General features: G+C 42.7%; 1 protein-coding gene across 4 annotated transcripts in view; it reads left to right on the top strand.

Annotated features, from left to right (window-relative positions):
- Positions 1-18,910, top strand: part of LOC117419565 (protein shisa-like-1a) — a 93,426-nt gene that overhangs the window by 56,249 nt on the left and 18,267 nt on the right. For all 4 annotated transcript variants that reach the window (XM_058985540.1, XM_058985539.1, XM_058985538.1 and 1 more), the window contains one exon: positions 6,800-6,986. In XM_058985540.1, the coding sequence (XP_058841523.1) occupies positions 6,920-6,986 (67 nt within the window). In that variant the 5' untranslated portion in view covers positions 6,800-6,919. The remainder of the gene's footprint in view (positions 1-6,799; positions 6,987-18,910) is intronic.

Here is an 18,910-nt window from a genome sequence, read left to right as displayed (position 1 = left end):
CCTCCAGTCAATTCTAATTTAGTCACTGAATTAATGATCCTCTATATATAGAAGGTCCTTCCTTCCCTGTGTCTCAATTCACTGCCTCCTCCCCCTATCCTTCAATGCTATGTGGCTCAGACTTCTTTCCTGTGTGGGAGAAGGAGATGGTTACCCAATTACCCAAGCATGTAGCCAGCCCACCGGCATTGTCCTGTCTCGCTGGCGCCACTAATCTAATGACCACATGTACAAAAGAATTACAAACATTGTTCAGAGTGATTTCATCCCTTCAACCTGGTGTTATGGCAGGTGACATGATCTGTAACACTGCAGTGCTGTGTTGAGAGGGCAACCGAAGCCGTTACAAACTGCTGCTCTGCGCTCTCGTTCTCTGCTTTTTTGTGGCATTCGACACATCTCTATTTGAATGTCGTTTTCTATTGCATTATTTTAATAAGCAGTTGGTTAAATGTCACAAGAGAGCAATGATCATGCACCAGAAATATACAAAGTGACTGTGAAAGAGCGTCAGAGAGCGAGACACCTTTCAAAATGTCCCCCAGTTTAACACTAGATGGTGCTGTTCAGATTGGTTTCCCCACCCCTCTGCTTGAGCTGGCAGATTCAGCACATCCTTAATGACTCTACAGCTATAAACTGTGAAGGTGGAGCCAATGTTATGGTAATGAAGCAGGATTACACACAGCCCGGTTCCTTTCATTTCCCTCCTGGTGATTTCTGGGCTTTTTGTTCTTTGTCATTCTGAAGAAAAAGATAAAGCTGTCCCTTTGAGAGAGCACCGAATACACTGGGGTTGAGATGAAGAACATGGCAACAGACAGTGGTGTGATATACAGTACTGTGCAAAAGTTTTAGGCAGGTGTGAATGCTGTAAAGTAAGAATGCTTTCAAAAATAGACATGTTAATAGATTATATTTATCAATTAACTAAATGCAAAGTGAGTGAACAGAAGAAAAATCTAAATCAAATCCATATTTGGTGTGATCACCCTTTGCCTTCAAAACAGCATCAATTCTTCTAGGTACACTTGTACAAAGTCAGGGATTTTGTAGGCATATAGTCAGGTGTATGATTAAACAATTATACCAAACAGGTGCTAATGATCATCAATTCAATATGTAGGTTGAAACACAACCATTAACTGAAACAGAAACAGCTGTGTAGGAGGAATAAAACTGGGTGAGGAACAGCCAAACTCAGCTGACAAGGTGAGGTTGCTGAAGACAGTTTACTGTCAAAAGTCATACACTATAGCAAGACTGAGCACAGCAACAAGACACAAGGTAGTTATACTGCATCAGCAAGGTCTCTCCCAGGCAGAAATTTCAAGGCAGACAGGGGTTTCCAGATGTGCTGTCCAAGCTCTTTTGAAGAAGCACAAAGAAACGGGCAACGTTGAGGACCGTAGACGCAGTGGTCGGCCAAGGAAACTTACTGCAGCAGATGAAAGACACATCATGCTTACTTCCCTTCGCAATCAGAAGATGTCCAGCAGTGCCATCAGCTCAGAATTGGCAGAGAACAGTGGGACCCTGGTACACCCATCTACTGTCCGGAGAAGTCTGGTCAGAAGTGGCCTTCATGGAAGACTTGCGGCCAAAAAGCCATACCTCCGACGTGGAAACAAGGCCAAGCGACTCAACTATGCACGAAAACACAGGAACTGGGGTGCAGAAAAATGGCAGCAGGTGCTCTGGACTGATGAGTCAAAATTTGAAATATTTGGCTGTAGCAGAAGGCAGTTTGTTCGCAGAAGGGCTGGAGAGCGGTACACAAATGAGTGTCTGCAGGCAACAGTGAAGCATGGTGGAGGTTCCTTGCAAGTTTGGGGCTGCATTTCTGCAAATGGAGTTGGGGATCTGGTCAGAATTAATGGTCTCCTCAATGCTGAGAAGTACAGGCAGATACTTATCCATCATGCAATAACATCAGGGAGGCATCTGATTGGCCCCAAATTTATTCTGCAGCATGATAACGACCCCAAACATACAGCGAAAGTTATTAAGAACTATCTTCAGCATAAAGAAGAACAAGGAGTCCTGGAAGTGATGGTATGGCCCCCACAGAGCCCTGATCTCAACATCATCGAGTCTGTCTGGGATTACATGAAGAGAGAGAAGCAACTGAGGCTGCCTAAATCCACAGAAGAACTGTGGTTAGTTCTCCAAGATGTTTGGGCCAGCCTACCTGCCGAGTTCCTTCAAAAACTGTGTGCAAGTGTACCTAGAAGAATTGATGCTGTTTTGAAGGCAAAGGGTGGTCACACCAAATATTGATTTAATGTAGATTTTTCACTCACTTTGCATTTTGTTAATTGATAAATATAAACTATTAACATGTCTATTTTTGAAAGCATTCTTACTTTACAGCATTTTTTCACACCTGCCTAAAACTTTTGCACAGTACGGTATATTCTTTTTTTTTATTTCGATGTTGTATGAAAAGCTTTTACAGATGTAGGCAATGAACTGTCCTGCAGGGGCAGATGGGGATATTCCACCAGAATGTCATTGCATTTCTTTTACAATAAGACACTCCTCAGAGACATCATCGGATACGTCCTTTTCATAAGAAAGTTTACAAATGAGAGGAGGCCATTCGACCCATCTTGCTCGTTTGGTTGTTAGTAGCTTATTGATCCCAGAATCTCATCAAGAAGCTTCTTGAAGGATCCCAGGGTTTCAGCTTCAACAACATTACTGGGGAGTTGGTTCCAGACCCTCACAATTCTCTGGTAAAAAAGTGCCTCCTAATTTCTGTTCTGAATGCCCCTTTATCTAATCTCCATTTGTGACCCCTGGTCCTTGTTTCTTTTTTCAGGTCAAAGAAGTCCCCTAGGTTGACATTGTCTATACCTTTTAGGATTTTGAATGCTTGAATCAGATTACCGCATAGTCTTCTTTGTTCAAGACTAAATAGATTCAATTCTTTTAGCCTGTCTGCATACGACATGCCTTTTAAAACCGGGATAATTCTGGTCACTCTTCTTTGCACTCTTTCTAGAGCAGCAATATCCTTTTTGTAACGAGGTGACCAGAACTGAACACAATATTCTAGGTGAGGTCTTACTAATGCATTGTAAAGTTTTAACATTACTTCCCTTGATTTAAATTCAACACTTTTCACAATATATCTGAGCATCTTGTTGGCCTTTTTTATAGCTTCCCCACATTGTCTAAATGAAGACATTTCTGAGTCAACATAAACTCTTAGGTCTTTTTCATAGATTCCTTCTTCAATTTCAGTATCTCCCATATTATATCTGTAATGCACATTTTTATTGCCTGCGTGCAGTACCTTACACATTTCTCTATTAAATGTCATTTGCCATGTGTTCTGAATCCTGTCTAGATCATTTTGAATGACCTTTGCTGCTGCAACAGTGTTTGCCACTCCTCTTTTTTTGTGTCGTCTGCAAATTTAACAAGTTTGCTTACTATACCAGAATCTAAATCATTAATGTAGATTAGGAATAGCAAAGGAACTAATACTGATCCCTGTGGTACACCACTGGTTACCTCACTCCATTTTGAGGTTTCTCCTCTAATCAGTACTTTCTGTTTTCTACATGTTAACCACTCCCTAATCCATGTACATGCATTTCCTTGAATCTCTACTGCGTTCAGTTTGAGAATTAATCTTTTATGCGGGACTTTGTCAAAAGCTTTCTGGAAATCTAAATAAACCATGTCATATGCTTTGCAATTATCCATTGTCGATGTTGCATCCTCAAAATAATCAAGCAGTTTAGTTAGTTTCCTAAAACCATGCTGACTGTCCCCCAGGATACTGTTTCCTTATAGGTAATATTCCATTTTGGATCTTATCATAGTTTACATAAGTTTACATATAATAGAATACAATAAGACACTCCTCAGAGACTTCATCAGAAATGTCCTTTTCTTTTACAATAAGACACTCCTCAGAGACATCATCAGAAATGTCCTTTTCTTTTACAATAAGACACTCCTCAGAAATTTCCTTTTCTTTTACAATAAGACACTCCTCAGAGACATCATCAGAAATGTCCTTTTCTTTTACAATAAGACACTCCTCAGAAATGTCCTTTTCTTTTACAATAAGTCACTCCTCAGAGACATCATCAGAAACGTCCTTTTCTTTTACAATAAGACACTCCTCAGAAATGTCCTTTTCTTTTACAATAAGACACTCCTCAGAGACATCATCAGAAACGTCCTTTTCTTTTACAATAAGACACTCCTCAGAAACGTCCTTTTCTTTTACAATAAGACACTCCTCAGAGACATCATCAGAAACGTCCTTTTCTTTTACAATAAGACACTCCTCAGAAACGTCCTTTTCTTTTACAATAAGACACTCCTCAGAGACTTCATCAGAAATGTCCTCTTCTTCCAACTGGCTAAAATATTCCCTGGGTATCAATATCTGGCCTTGTTTCTGGTTTCTGGTAGAGTGATTCTTATGACCCTAATTCATGGTAGCTGCCACCTGGTAATTCACACTGAAAAAGATGCCACGCAGAAAACTGTGTTTACTTTTCAGCGTCACACTGTCTTTGTACCCAATCACCCTTGGGATACAGCAGCTCTGCAAAACTCCTGCTTTATTAAAGCAGCTTAAAGATTCATGGAAACAATGCAGATCACGGGGCTCACGACTGGGGTCGCCTGTCACTGCAATATAAAACTGAAAGGAAAAGGGGGGGGTAGCAGTAATGGAAATGTACAGAAAGGGGCTGGTTAAGTCTTACATTTTGCAGCAGCAGCACATTGCACTACAACAGCAGACCAGACCCCACAGCAGAATAGCCTCCATTCTAACCTATTATTGTGTACCGCAACCTCCCATTGCTGTAAGTAGTAACGGGAGAATATCTATTTCCCTTGCTGAGTAGCAAGCAGCTTTCAAAGAAGAGGGAAGTTGATGTTTGTTTAAAGTGAAATCTACATTCCTGATTACATGACATTGTTTCTTCTACTCCCAGTGATGGTGTATGTAGTAACAACACATGCCTTCTATTGCTGACCCCTGACTTTATGAAAGATTTAACCCAACAACTGCAATGCAGACCTACAAAAAGCCTAATATTTTAAATTCCTACAAAGAGGCTCATCTTTTAAATTATTCCTTCCTGTTTAATCATTCTCTGTGTAAAACTGTGTGTATGTACCACCTTGTTCTTTCATTTCCCTGTATTTGATATTATCTGTATCTAGCCTAAAACTACAAGAGAAGAAGGATACAGTCTCTTTTTATAAATCTTTGTTAGGTCTATGAAAAGGTGGGTGGTGTTGTTTTATGTGATGTAGGTGGCTAATTAGCGCACTTTTGAGAAATTAAACTTCCAAGCTGTTAGTTTTGTTCTATTCATACACAAAAAACCCTGTTCTGCACAGAAATGGTTCCCACTCATCACTCACAGTGACGGAGAAGACAGATTCTTCCCCTGAATCGATTTGCCAGCAGCACATGACGATGAACATCTCTTAACAAGAGGAAGCTGTATTTAATAAACTGAAGAGCTGTTTCACAGATGTGCTGATTGTGTTCATCAAAGTAGTGAGTCCAGGTGCCACTTATCTTGAGTCCTCTTGTCTTGTAAGTAATTGATGGCATGCTTCAGAGTTCAAGTTTCCTGTCTCAAAGGGCCGGGCGCATTCTGAGCAGTATTTATGGTGCCTTAATCAGGCCGTGAACCTACTTCCTACGACGATCTACGACACTGTCATTACAGACTGTTAAAATAAGCGGGGCAGAGTCTGTCTGCTTTACAATGAGAAGGACTCGACCTCAGATGTTTATCAAATGTGTTTTCAAAACTCTCCGGATGTCATTGTTAAATCATATAAACAAACCAGCCCTTTTTAGACCGCATTGAGTTTTGCAGTGCAACAGGCCAGCAAGCAGATGTTCCCCTGGAAGAGATGAGCACGTAGCAGCAGTGTCTTCAGAGAATCCTCATCTGTTACAGTCATATTAAATCTCAAGTCTATTGCGCTCTGAAGAGCCAGCCTTGATTTGACATGACGCAGGAACCCCAGCAAAATGAATTACTGCACGGGCATTACCACGGGATCTGTATTCTTGCTGCTTCTAATTGCAGCCTTGTCAGTCACATTCACAACTCCCAATACTGTAGATCAGATTTTAAGAAAATTAAATAAAAACATGTAAACTGAGTGTAAGAATATTATTTTAAAGGATGGTTATGTAAAAAAATATTATATGCGCCTCCCGCGCCCTAGCCCTAGCCCTAACTCTAAAATGTTTCAAACTTCAGACTAATCAGTAAGAATGTGGTATCATTAATAATGTAATTAATTAGCCTTCCTACAATCCTGGGTGTTATTTAGATTACAGAGCACAGAGTGAAGTGCTGAACTGCCTTTTATTTTTCAGACACCCTGTGCATTTGCTGAATTTACTGTATAACTGATTTACTGTATAATGTACTGCATCACTTACTTTATAAATTACTTTCTCTGAAGAACTGGTTATGCAAGTGTTGTTTTTCTAATATACTGCTGTGCATTGCTTAATTTTACTATACTTCTGTACTAAGTAATACTAAAATATAAAGCACTGTGCTCTCACTATAGCTTTAGTGGAAAACAGATTGTCTGGACAATAGTCTCTAAAATGTCTGAACAAGCACTAATCAGTGTTTATTTTCAGCTTTAAAACTGCTTGGTTTTTAGGATTCATACATAAATGCTAATTACCACTAATCCCAGTGTAATGTTTTGAATTGCAGTATGTGTTTTGCTCCACAGGCTAGGCTGTAGCCAATGGCTTTGCTTTGTGTTTTTGCAGACTGAGCAGGGATTTCTCTGAGAAGATGAGCGCAATGTGGAGCACCGGTAGAACGACTGCTCCCCCTGAATTCAGCTAGAAAGTGTGGCTTGCTCCCTCGCCCATACACATGACGGGAAGATGACCATCACAAGTCGACAGTCCTTCAACGTTCTGACAGTCATTTTCCTTCTGCTGTCGACAGCAGGTAAGCAGCACTTTCAGATCCCGGCAATCCATTGTGCTGTTTCTCATTGCTACAACACCTCATGTTAGCAGACTGAAGTGCATTAGCCCCAAGGAAATGCAGGAAGCCTCCTGTTATGCACTTGCTAGGAAACGCCTTCACTTTTATTCAATGAAGAAGTCCTGCAGCTCTGAAAATGACCACAGACTATACTGTTGTTGTCTAAATCAAAAACAGCAGCACATGTAATGCACACAAAAAGATCAAATGTGCGATAGTACATGCTTTGGCCCTCTTCTTACCGTGATTAAATAATACACACCATTACAATGCTGTTATGCTTATGCATAGTTACAGTGTACTTAACGTACACACATTTTGCACAATGTATGTAAGTACTCAATTGTATCAGAAAACGGTTAGGGTTAGTGGTGTTAGGGTTAGGTTTAAAGTTAGGGACAGTGTTAAGTACATTGTAACTATGCATAATAAAGTTGTAATTATGTGTAATACACATGTATTTACTAAGTAACTACTATGTAAATACACAGTATTTAGAGACACTTAATGTAAAGTGTTACCATAACTCTTTACTCCACATCTTCCGTTGCAATTTTTTTTCAGAAAGAAATAAAGCTACTAAACTCAAACATTTAATTGGGGCCTTGTAGACAGCCTTAGTTGATTTCTTATTCATTTAAAAGTGTGCGTGGTGTTTGTTCTGTTCAGGAAAAAAGAACAGTTGTGCTAATGATGATTTGGAGTAAATAGCTCTGAGAATAGCCCATAGTATTCTAAATACAATACAAGCACGAAGGGCAGGATGGCTGGAACCGTCATTCTGCAGTGCAGGTGTGGCTTTCCAATCCCCTGCAGCAAGCAGCACAGCAGGGAGTAAATGCACAGCAGGGAGTAAAAGCACACCCAATCTGCAATCTCTCCAGCTTTATTAAAGGATACAGAAGCATCGCATGACCACACCAGTAAAACCAAATGAATTTCAATGGCCCGATGTAAAAAGTAAAATCAGTATCTTCACCTTTTCTATTACTAAAAAGCCTGCAGCGTGACCTTCAGAGTCAGTCAATTGCCCTCTGGCTGTGTCTGTTGTACAGTAATACAAAAACCCATTTCCAGAGGCGTCGTCTGTGCTACCTTTCTCAGTTGTAAACTGAAGCTGTATAGTTTGTTTGTTGCTAATCGGGAGATGGTCACCTGAATATAAAAAGACTGCAGCTCTCCAGCTCGAGGTGGGTGTTAGAGAGGAGAGAGCGAGCAGAGAGACGGAGATTGAAAAGAAAAACCTAAGGATCAGTGAAGGCTATAGCCCAGCCTGATCGCGTTGTTTGTGTTCGTGATTTTGTTTTGTTTAACCTTTTTATTTTTGCTCTGCGAGCACACAGTGTGTTTTTGTTTAAATATTTATTTGATTTTTGGTATTAATAAAAACGGAAAGCGCAGCCTTGACCTGCAGTGCTTCCCTGGTGTCAGTGTTTTCCCGTCCCTGCTTCTGCCGTGACGTCATCGCTCAGTCACCCTGTCACAGGGACTAACGATTATTGAGTGTTTTTTTTTTAAGTTAGGATAAAATACAGAAATAATTGAGTAATTAAACACGTACATACATGAATCTGTTTAAAAGTACATTTCCAGTGAAAGGGTTATAAAAGTTAGAGAATTCATTTAGTTTGCTTTGGTTTAAAGGTTCCTGTAGTTTTTTTTCAGTTACTTTATAATCATGGGAAAAGCATGGGAAAACTGCAAAATGACCATGCAAATTTACTGTGGTCAGCTTCTAGAAGGGAGCCGATGAGCAATCGTTTCCACGTCTGAAGCACAGCACTGAGGCTTGCCAAGGTGCAGTTTGATTCATTGTATAGAGGAGTGTGAGTCATCCTGAGTCACTTTTTCAAACAAGTGTGAGGTGTACAGCATCTGAAGATGAAAGGTGTGAATTTATTTGAGAGACGGATCAAATACAAGTGTTCTGCAGCTGGGTCTGCGCTCCCTGCATGGCTCCTTCTGCGTTATCAGCTTCATACATTCTGCGATCATGTGTCAGAGGAATGGGATGAAATGGGGTTTCTGCGAGGCTGCAGTCAGCACTTTGTTGTTGCAATCTTACATAGACTTTGTCTATATCTCATGGTATGCAGTGCTGTACATGCTTTGTCTATATCTCATGGTATGCAGTACTGTACATGCTTTGTCTATATCTCATGGTATGCAGTACTGTACATGCTTTGTCTATATCTCATGGTATGCAGTACTGTACATGCTTTGTCTATATCTCATGGTATGCTGTACTGTACATGCTTTGTCTATATCTCATGGCATGCAGTACTGTACATGCTTTGTCTATATCTCATGGTATGCAGTGCTGTACATGCTTTGTCTATATCTCATAGTATGCTGTACTGTACATGCTTTGTCTATATCTCATGGTATGCAGTACTGTACATGCTGGTCATTTCAGGGACGTCCATTCTCCTCAAAGGTGTAAAACAGTCCCTTATCAAATGACATTGTCTTTATTTTGTATAAGTCTGCATTAAGGAGCTGCTCTTGGGTTCTGGTTGCCTGCTGTAGATGCATGTAACACAGGCTGGAAGTAAGAGCCAGCACCCTCTCGTGATCGGCTACTTCAGATGATGTTTCTTTTTGTTTTGCTTTCAATTCACTCCCTTACACTATATGGTGCCGACACGTACTAATATAAAGACTTTGTTGGCTGGTCTTGCCTGCATAGTATCAGAAGCACACAGAATGACAGCAAACATCAGAACTAGAAAATCACGTGAGGCTCATTTTACTCTGTAATTTACGCAAAGATTTCTGCCGCACAACGCTTTCATTTAATTTCCTGTTTTACAAATAATACATACACCCCACCTGTCACACGTGTAGTGTGTTCACAATGTACCGGCACTATGCACATGTGCAGTTACAGTGTAATTACACTGCAGCACTACCCTTGTATTCTCTGAGACTTGGTGTTCTGCCCATGTGACCTCTGTTTCTGGTATGCACAGTACATTGTAGTCAATGGTACAGGGATTGTATTGTAATTAGTGCTGATTGGAAATGATTACCTGAACAAGTGTATTTTCTGAATCCCCCCAGATTCTAATTAGTTAGGAGATGTTGTTGTATTATAGAAGAGAGAGTAAATTAACAGAACAGATTGCTTTCGGGGGGTTCTCCAGTTCTTTTTTTCTTTTTTTTTTTTGTTAAAACTGCAGTTCCTCACGAAACTTCTGTTTTTTGTTTATTGGTTTTCTTGAATGCTTCTGTTAATGTGATTTGTCTGGGATGTCTCTCATTGTTATAAGACATGTCATCTCATACAGTTTGGGTGAGGGGATCGTGAAGTTCAGTTTAGTTCTGGCTACTTAAACTGCACACAAGGATTTCTAATATAATAAGGAATAAATCATTTTAAAAGTATGCTGTGTGATCTATGCACAAGATCTATACACAAGTTCTTATTGGCTGATTCTCATACGAGATTTCTAATCAGTTCTATTAGCCTCACTCTCGTAACCCTCACGTCACACAGTTCTATTAGCCTCACTCTCGTAACCCTCACGTCACACAGTTCTATTAGCCTCACTCTCGTAACTCTCACGTCACACAGTTCTATTAGCCTCACTCTCGTAACCTTCACATCACACAGTTCTATTATTATTATTATTATTATTATTATTTATTTTTTAGCAGACGCCCTTATCCAGGGCGACTTACAATTGTCACAAGATATCACATTATTTTTTACATACAATTACTCATTTATACAGTTGGGTTTTTACTGGAGCAATCTAGGTAAAGTACCTTGCTCAAGGGTACAGCAGCAGTGTACCCTACCAGGGATTGAACCCACGACCCTCCGGTCAAGAGTCCAGAGCCCTAACCACTACTCCACACTGCTGCCCCTCCACACTATTAGCCTCACTCTCGTATCCCTCACGTCACACAGTTCTATTAGCCACACTCTCGTAACCCTCACATCACACAGTTCTATTAGCCTCACTCTCGTAACCCTCACGTCACACAGTTCTATTAGCCTCACTCTCGTAACCCTCACGTCACACAGTTCTATTAGCCTCACTCTCGTAACCCTCACGTCACACAGTTCTATTAGCCACACTCTCGTAACCCTCACGTCACACAGTTCTATTAGCCTCACTCTCGTAACCCTCACGTCACACAGTTCTATTAGCCTCACTCTCGTAACCCTCACGTCACACAGTTCTATTAGCCTCACTCTCGTAACCCTCAAGTCACACAGTTCTATTAGCCTCACTCTCGTAACCCTCACGTCACACAGTTCTATTAGCCTCACGTAACCCTCACATCACACAGTTCTATTAGCCTCACTCTCGTAACCGTCACGTCACACAGTTCTATTAGCCTCACTCTCGTAACCCTCACATCACACAGTTCTATTAGCCTCACTCTCGTAACCCTCACGTCACACAGTTCTATTAGCCTCACTCTCGTCCCTCACGTCACACAGTTCCATTAGCCTCACTCTCGTAACCCTCACGTCACACAGTTCTATTAGCCTCACTCTCGCCCCTCACGTCACACAGTTCTATTAGCCTCACTCTCGTAACCCTCACGTCACACAGTTCTATTAGCCTCACTCTCGTAACCCTCACGTCACACAGTTCTATTAGCCTCACTCTCGTAACCCTCACATCACACAGTTCTATTAGCCTCACTCTCGTAACCGTCACGTCACACAGTTCTATCAGCCTCACTCTCGTAACCCTCACATCACACAGTTCTATTAGCCTCACTCTCGTAACCGTCACGTCACACAGTTCTATTAGCCTCACTCTCGTAACCCTCACGTCACACAGTTCTGTTAGCCTCACTCTCGTCCCTCACGTCACACAGTTCTATTAGCCTCACTCTCGTAACCCTCACGTCACACAGTTCTATTAGCCTCACTCTCGCCCCTCACGTCACACAGTTCTATTAGCCTCACTCTCGTAACCCTCACATCACACAGTTCTATTAGCCTCACTCTCGTAACCCTCACGTCACACAGTTCTATTAGCCACACTCTCGTAACCCTCACATCACACAGTTCTATTAGCCTCACTCTCGTAACCCTCACGTCACACAGTTCTATTAGCCTCACTCTCGTAACCCTCACATCACACAGTTCTATTAGCCTCACTCTCATAACCGTCACGTCACACAGTTCTATCAGCCTCACTCTCGTAACCCTCACATCACACAGTTCTATTAGCCTCACTCTCGTAACCCTCACGTCACACAGTTCTGTTAGCCTCACTCTCGTCCCTCACGTCACACAGTTCTATTAGCCTCACTCTCGTAACCCTCACGTCACACAGTTCTATTAGCCTCACTCTCGCCCCTCACGTCACACAGTTCTATTAGCCTCACTCTCGTAACCCTCACGTCACACAGTTCTATTAGCCTCACTCTCGTAACCCTCACGTCACACAGTTCTATTAGCCTCACTCTCGTCCCTCACGTCACACAGTTCTATTAGCCTCACTCCCGTAACCCTCACGTCACACAGTTCTATTAGCCTCACTCTCGTAACCCTCACGTCACACAGTTCTATTAGCCTCACTCTCGTAACCCTCACGTCACACAGTTCTATTAGCCTCACTCTCGTCCCTCACGTCACACAGTTCTATTAGCCTCACTCTCGTAACCCTCACGTCACACAGTTCTATTAGCCTCACTCTCGTAACTCTCACGTCACACAGTTCTATTAGCCTCACTCTCGTAACCCTCACATCACACAGTTCTATTAGCCTCACTCTCGTAACCCTCACATCACACAGTTCTATTAGCCTCACTCTCGTAACCGTCACGTCACACAGTTCTATCAGCCTCACTCTCGTAACCCTCACATCACACAGTTCTATTAGCCTCACTCTCGTAACCGTCACGTCACACAGTTCTATTAGCCTCACTCTCGTAACCCTCACGTCACACAGTTCTGTTAGCCTCACTCTCGTCCCTCACGTCACACAGTTCTATTAGCCACACTCTCGTAACCCTCACATCACACAGTTCTATTAGCCTCACTCTCGTAACCCTCACGTCACACAGTTCTGTTAGCCTCACTCTCGTCCCTCACGTCACACAGTTCTATTAGCCTCACTCTCGTAACCCTCACGTCACACAGTTCTATTAGCCTCACTCTCTCCCCTCACGTCACACAGTTCTATTAGCCTCACTCTCGTAACCCTCACGTCACACAGTTCTATTAGCCTCACTCTCGTAACCCTCACGTCACACAGTTCTATTAGCCTCACTCTCGTCCCTCACGTCACACAGTTCTATTAGCCTCACTCCCGTAACCCTCACGTCACACAGTTCTATTAGCCTCACTCTCGTAACCCTCACGTCACACAGTTCTATTAGCCTCACTCTCGTAACCCTCACGTCACACAGTTCTATTAGCCTCACTCTCGTCCCTCACGTCACACAGTTCTATTAGCCTCACTCTCGTAACCCTCACGTCACACAGTTCTATTAGCCTCACTCTCGTAACTCTCACGTCACACAGTTCTATTAGCCTCACTCTCGTAACCCTCACATCACACAGTTCTATTAGCCTCACTCTCGTAACCCTCACATCACACAGTTCTATTAGCCTCACACTCGTAACTCTCACATCACACAGTTCTATTAGCCTCACTCTCGTAACCCTCACATCACACAGTTCTATTAGCCTCACTCTCGTAACCCTCACGTCACACAGTTCTATTAGCCTCACTCTCGTAACCCTCACGTCACACAGTTCTATTAGCCTCACTCTCGTAACCCTCACGTCACACAGTTCTATTAGCCTCACGTAACCCTCACATCACACAGTTCTATTAGCCTCACTCTCGTAACCCTCACGTCACACAGTTCTATTAGCCTCACTCTCGTAACCCTCACGTCACACAGTTCTATTAGCCTCACTCTCATAACCCTCACGTCACACAGTTCTATTAGCCTCACTCTCGTAACCCTCACGTCACACAGTTCTATTAGCCTCACTCTCGTAACCCTCACATCACACAGTTCTATTAGCCTCACTCTCGTAACCCTCACGTCACACAGTTCTATTAGCCTCACTCTCGTAACCCTCACGTCACACAGTTCTATTAGCCTCACTCTCGTAACCCTCACGTCACACAGTTCTATTAGCCTCACTCTCGTAACCCTCACGTCACACAGTTCTATTAGCCTCACTCTCGCCCCTCACGTCACACAGTTCTATTAGCCTCACTCTCGTAACCCTCACGTCACTCTTGTCATCACTGACCTGCAGTGCAAGTTTAATTGGTTCCTACGGGCCTGCGTGAACACGTCTGTCTTGAAATGAAGCTCTGTGAATTTATTTGAACTTCTGTCTGCTTATCCAGCATGCATCACATTTAATGCAATATATATGCAAATTCTGGAACACGGTCCCCAAGCTACTGTGTCTTATGGAGAGACAAATTGTGATAAATTAGGTAAAGTTATACTTCGGCTCAACCAGGCCTAGCAATAAATAATAAAGAACTGAAGAATAATTAGGAAATGAGGCCGTCTGGTTTGAAATATTCCTGAGATCATATACCTTGTGATCTCCACATAACAGTTTGAAATGTTCCTGAGATCATATACCTTGTGATCTCCACATAACAGTTTGAAATGTTCCTGAGATCATATACCTTGTGATCTCCACATAACAGTTTGAAATGTTCCTGAGATCATATACCTTGTGATCTCCACATAACAGTTTGAAATGTTCCTGAGATCATATACCTTGTGATCTCCACATAACAGTTTGAAATGTTCCTGAGATCATATACCTTGTGATCTCCACATAACAGTTTGAAATGTTCCTGAGATTATTTATCTGGTGAGCTCAACATAACGGATAGAAATGTTCCTGAGATCATTTACCTCGTGATCTCAACATAATGCATTTCTATTTTTTCTTTTCACTGTCCTTAATGAGCCATTGTAAAAATAAGAAGTGTATGAGGCAATTCCAAACTTTAAAGATAGGATTCTTCCCTGTTTGGTAGTCAGGAGGGTTCTGATGTGTTTCTTGGCTGGGAAAGTCGTCTCATTTCTCATTCTATTAAAGGCTCCTTCATTCCAGCAAGCTATGAATGTGTGAACTATTCAGTCAGCGACAAATTAGATTTGATTAATGAGACAGCACATTTCCTTGGAAAGATTTCATAACAGGCAATAAAGAGCCAAGGAATGGATATCAGTCAGCATTGCGCTTTCTGTGTGCTAACTATTCACTTTTTGCCATATGGCATTTGTTTTAAATACCCATTCTGTAATATTCTTTGGAATAACCCTTGATGTCCTTCCAATATTCTTTCAGTCCAGCTAAAAACTTAATATAAATGTTCCCATTTCGCAAATGCACGCTCTCTGGTATTTAGAAAATTCTTTGGGTAAATGTCAAGAAAACGCTCATTCCATGCAAGCTCACTTTCAGAAATGACAGTAATTTATGAAATTCAGTTTCAGTGGCATGCTCGTGTCAATCTCTCCCTCCCTCTCACTCTTTTCATATTGTAATTTAAGCCTGGCTCCATTTCAAAGCAGAGGCTATTTGGGGGTTTGTATGCTGTATGTGTATGCATTACCATGCTTTAAGAGCTGTGGCATCGGGATGCTGCAGATTGGGGGTTTGTATACTGTATGTGTATGCATTACCATGCTTTAAGAGCTGTGGCATCGGGATGCTGCAGATTGGGGGTTTGTATACTGTATGTGTATGCATTACCGTGCTGTAAGAGCTGTGGCATCAGGATGCTGCAGATTGGGGGTTTGTATGCTGTATGTGTATGCATTACCATGCTTTAAGAGCTGTGGCATCAGGATGCTGCAGATTGGGGGTTTGTATGCTGTATGTGTATGCATTACCGTGCTGTAAGAGCTGTGGCATCAGGATGCTGCAGATTGGGGGTTTGTATGCTGTATGTGTATGCATTACCATGCTTTAAGAGCTGTGGCATCGGGATGCTGCAGATTGGGGGTTTGTATGCTGTATGTGTATGCATTACCATGCTTTAAGAGCTGTGGCATCGGGATGCTGCAGATTGGGGGTTTGTATGCTGTATGTGTATGCATTACCGTGCTGTAAGAGCTGTGGCATCAGGATGCTGCAGATTGGGGGTTTGTATGCTGTATGTGTATGCATTACCGTGCTGTAAGAGCTGTGGCATCAGGATGCTGCAGATTGGGGGTTTGTATGCTGTATGTGTATGCATTACCATGCTTTAAGAGCTGTGGCATCGGGATGCTGCAGATTGGGGGTTTGTATGCTGTATGTGTATGCATTACCGTGCTGTAAGAGCATAGGCATCGGGATGCTGCAGATTGGGGGTTTGTATACTGTATGTGTATGCATTACCATGCTGTAAGAGCTGTGGCATCAGGATGCTGCAGATTGGGGGTTTGTATACTGTATGTGTATGCATTACCATGCTTTAAGAGCTGTGGCATCGGGATGCTGCAGATTGGGGGTTTGTATGCTGTATGTGTATGCATTACCATGCTGTAAGAGCTGTGGCATCGGGATGCTGCAGATTGGGGGTTTGTATACTGTATGTGTATGCATTACCATGCTTTAAGAGCTGTGGCATCGGGATGCTGCAGATTGGGGGTTTGTATGCTGTATGTGTATGCATTACCATGCTTTAAGAGCTGTGGCATCGGGATGCTGCAGATTGGGGGTTTGTATACTGTATGTGTATGCATTACCATGCTGTAAGAGCTGTGGCATCAGGATGCTGCAGATTGGGGGTTTGTATACTGTATGTGTATGCATTACCATGCTGTAAGAGCTGTGGCATCAGGATGCTGCAGATTGGGGGTTTGTATGCTGTATGTGTATGCATTACCATGCTTTAAGAGCTGTGGCATCGGGATGCTGCAGATTGGGGGTTTGTATGCTGTATGTGTATGCATTACCATGCTTTAAGAGCTGTGGCATCGGGATGCTGCAGATTGGGGGTTTGTATGCTGTATGTGTATGCATTACCATGCTTTAAGAGCTGTGGCATCAGGATGCTGCAGATTGGGGGTTTGTATGCTGTATGTGTATGCATTACCATGCTTTAAGAGCTGTGGCATCAGGATGCTGCAGATTGGGGGTTTGTATGCTGTATGTGCATGCATTACCATGCTTTAAGAGCTGTGGCATCAGGATGCTGCAGATTGGGGGTTTGTATGCTGTATGTGTATGCATTACCATGCTTTAAGAGCTGTGGCATCGGGATGCTGCAGATTGGGGGTTTGTATACTGTATGTGTATGCATTACCATGCTTTAAGAGCTGTGGCATCAGGATGCTGCAGATTGGGGGTTTGTATACTGTATGTGTATGCATTACCATGCTTTAAGAGCTGTGGCATCGGGATGCTGCAGATTGGGGGTTTGTATACTGTATGTGTATGCATTACCATGCTTTAAGAGCTGTGGCATCAGGATGCTGCAGATTGGGGGTTTGTATGCTGTATGTGTATGCATTACCGTGCTGTAAGAGCTGTGGCATCAGGATGCTGCAGATTGGGGGTTTGTATGCTGTATGTGTATGCATTACCGTGCTGTAAGAGCTGTGGCATCGGGATGCTGCAGATTGGGGGTTTGTATGCTGTATGTGCATGCATTACCATGCTGTAAGAGCTGTGGCATCGGGATGCTGCAGATTGGGGGTTTGTATACTGTATGTGTATGCATTACCATGCTTTAAGAGCTGTGGCATCAGGATGCTGCAGATTGGGGGTTTGTATGCTGTATGTGTATGCATTACCATGCTTTAAGAGCTGTGGCATCAGGATGCTGCAGATTGGGGGTTTGTATACTGTATGTGTATGCATTACCATGCTGTAAGAGCTGTGGCATCAGGATGCTGCAGATTGGGGGTTTGTATGCTGTATGTGTATGCATTACCATGCTTTAAGAGCTGTGGCATCGGGATGCTGCAGATTGGGGGTTTGTATACTGTATGTGTATGCATTACCATGCTTTAAGAGCTGTGGCATCGGGATGCTGCAGATTGGGGGTTTGTATACTGTATGTGTATGCATTACCATGCTTTAAGAGCTGTGGCATCGGGATGCTGCAGATTGGGGGTTTGTATGCTGTATGTGTATGCATTACCGTGCTGTAAGAGCTGTGGCATCAGGATGCTGCAGATTGGGGGTTTGTATACTGTATGTGTATGCATTACCATGCTGTAAGAGCAGAGGCATCGGGATGCTGCAGATTGGGGGTTTGTATACTGTATGTGTATGCATTACCATGCTGTAAGAGCAGAGGCATCGGGATGCTGCAGATTGGGGGTTTGTATGCTGTATGTGTATGCATTACCATGCTTTAAGAGCTGTGGCATCAGGATGCTGCAGATTGGGGGTTTGTATACTGTATGTGTATGCATTACCATGCTGTAAGAGCAGAGGCATCGGGATGCTGCAGATTGGGGGTTTGTATGCTGTATGTGTATGCATTACCATGCTTTAAGAGCTGTGGCATCGGGATGCTGCAGATTGGGGGTTTGTATGCTGTATGTGTATGCATTACCGTGCTGTAAGAGCTGTGGCATCAGGATGCTGCAGATTGGGGGTTTGTATGCTGTATGTGTATGCATTACCATGCTTTAAGAGCTGTGGCATCGGGATGCTGCAGATTGGGGGTTTGTATGCTGTATGTGTATGCATTACCGTGCTGTAAGAGCATAGGCATCGGGATGCTGCAGATTGGGGGTTTGTATACTGTATGTGTATGCATTACCATGCTGTAAGAGCTGTGGCATCAGGATGCTGCAGATTGGGGGTTTGTATACTGTATGTGTATGCATTACCATGCTTTAAGAGCTGTGGCATCGGGATGCTGCAGATTGGGGGTTTGTATGCTGTATGTGTATGCATTACCATGCTGTAAGAG

This window comes from Acipenser ruthenus, chromosome 14 (genome assembly GCF_902713425.1).
Source record: "Acipenser ruthenus chromosome 14, fAciRut3.2 maternal haplotype, whole genome shotgun sequence".
Taxonomy (NCBI): domain Eukaryota; kingdom Metazoa; phylum Chordata; class Actinopteri; order Acipenseriformes; family Acipenseridae; genus Acipenser; species Acipenser ruthenus.
This window is presented reverse-complemented; position numbering and strand designations above follow the sequence as displayed.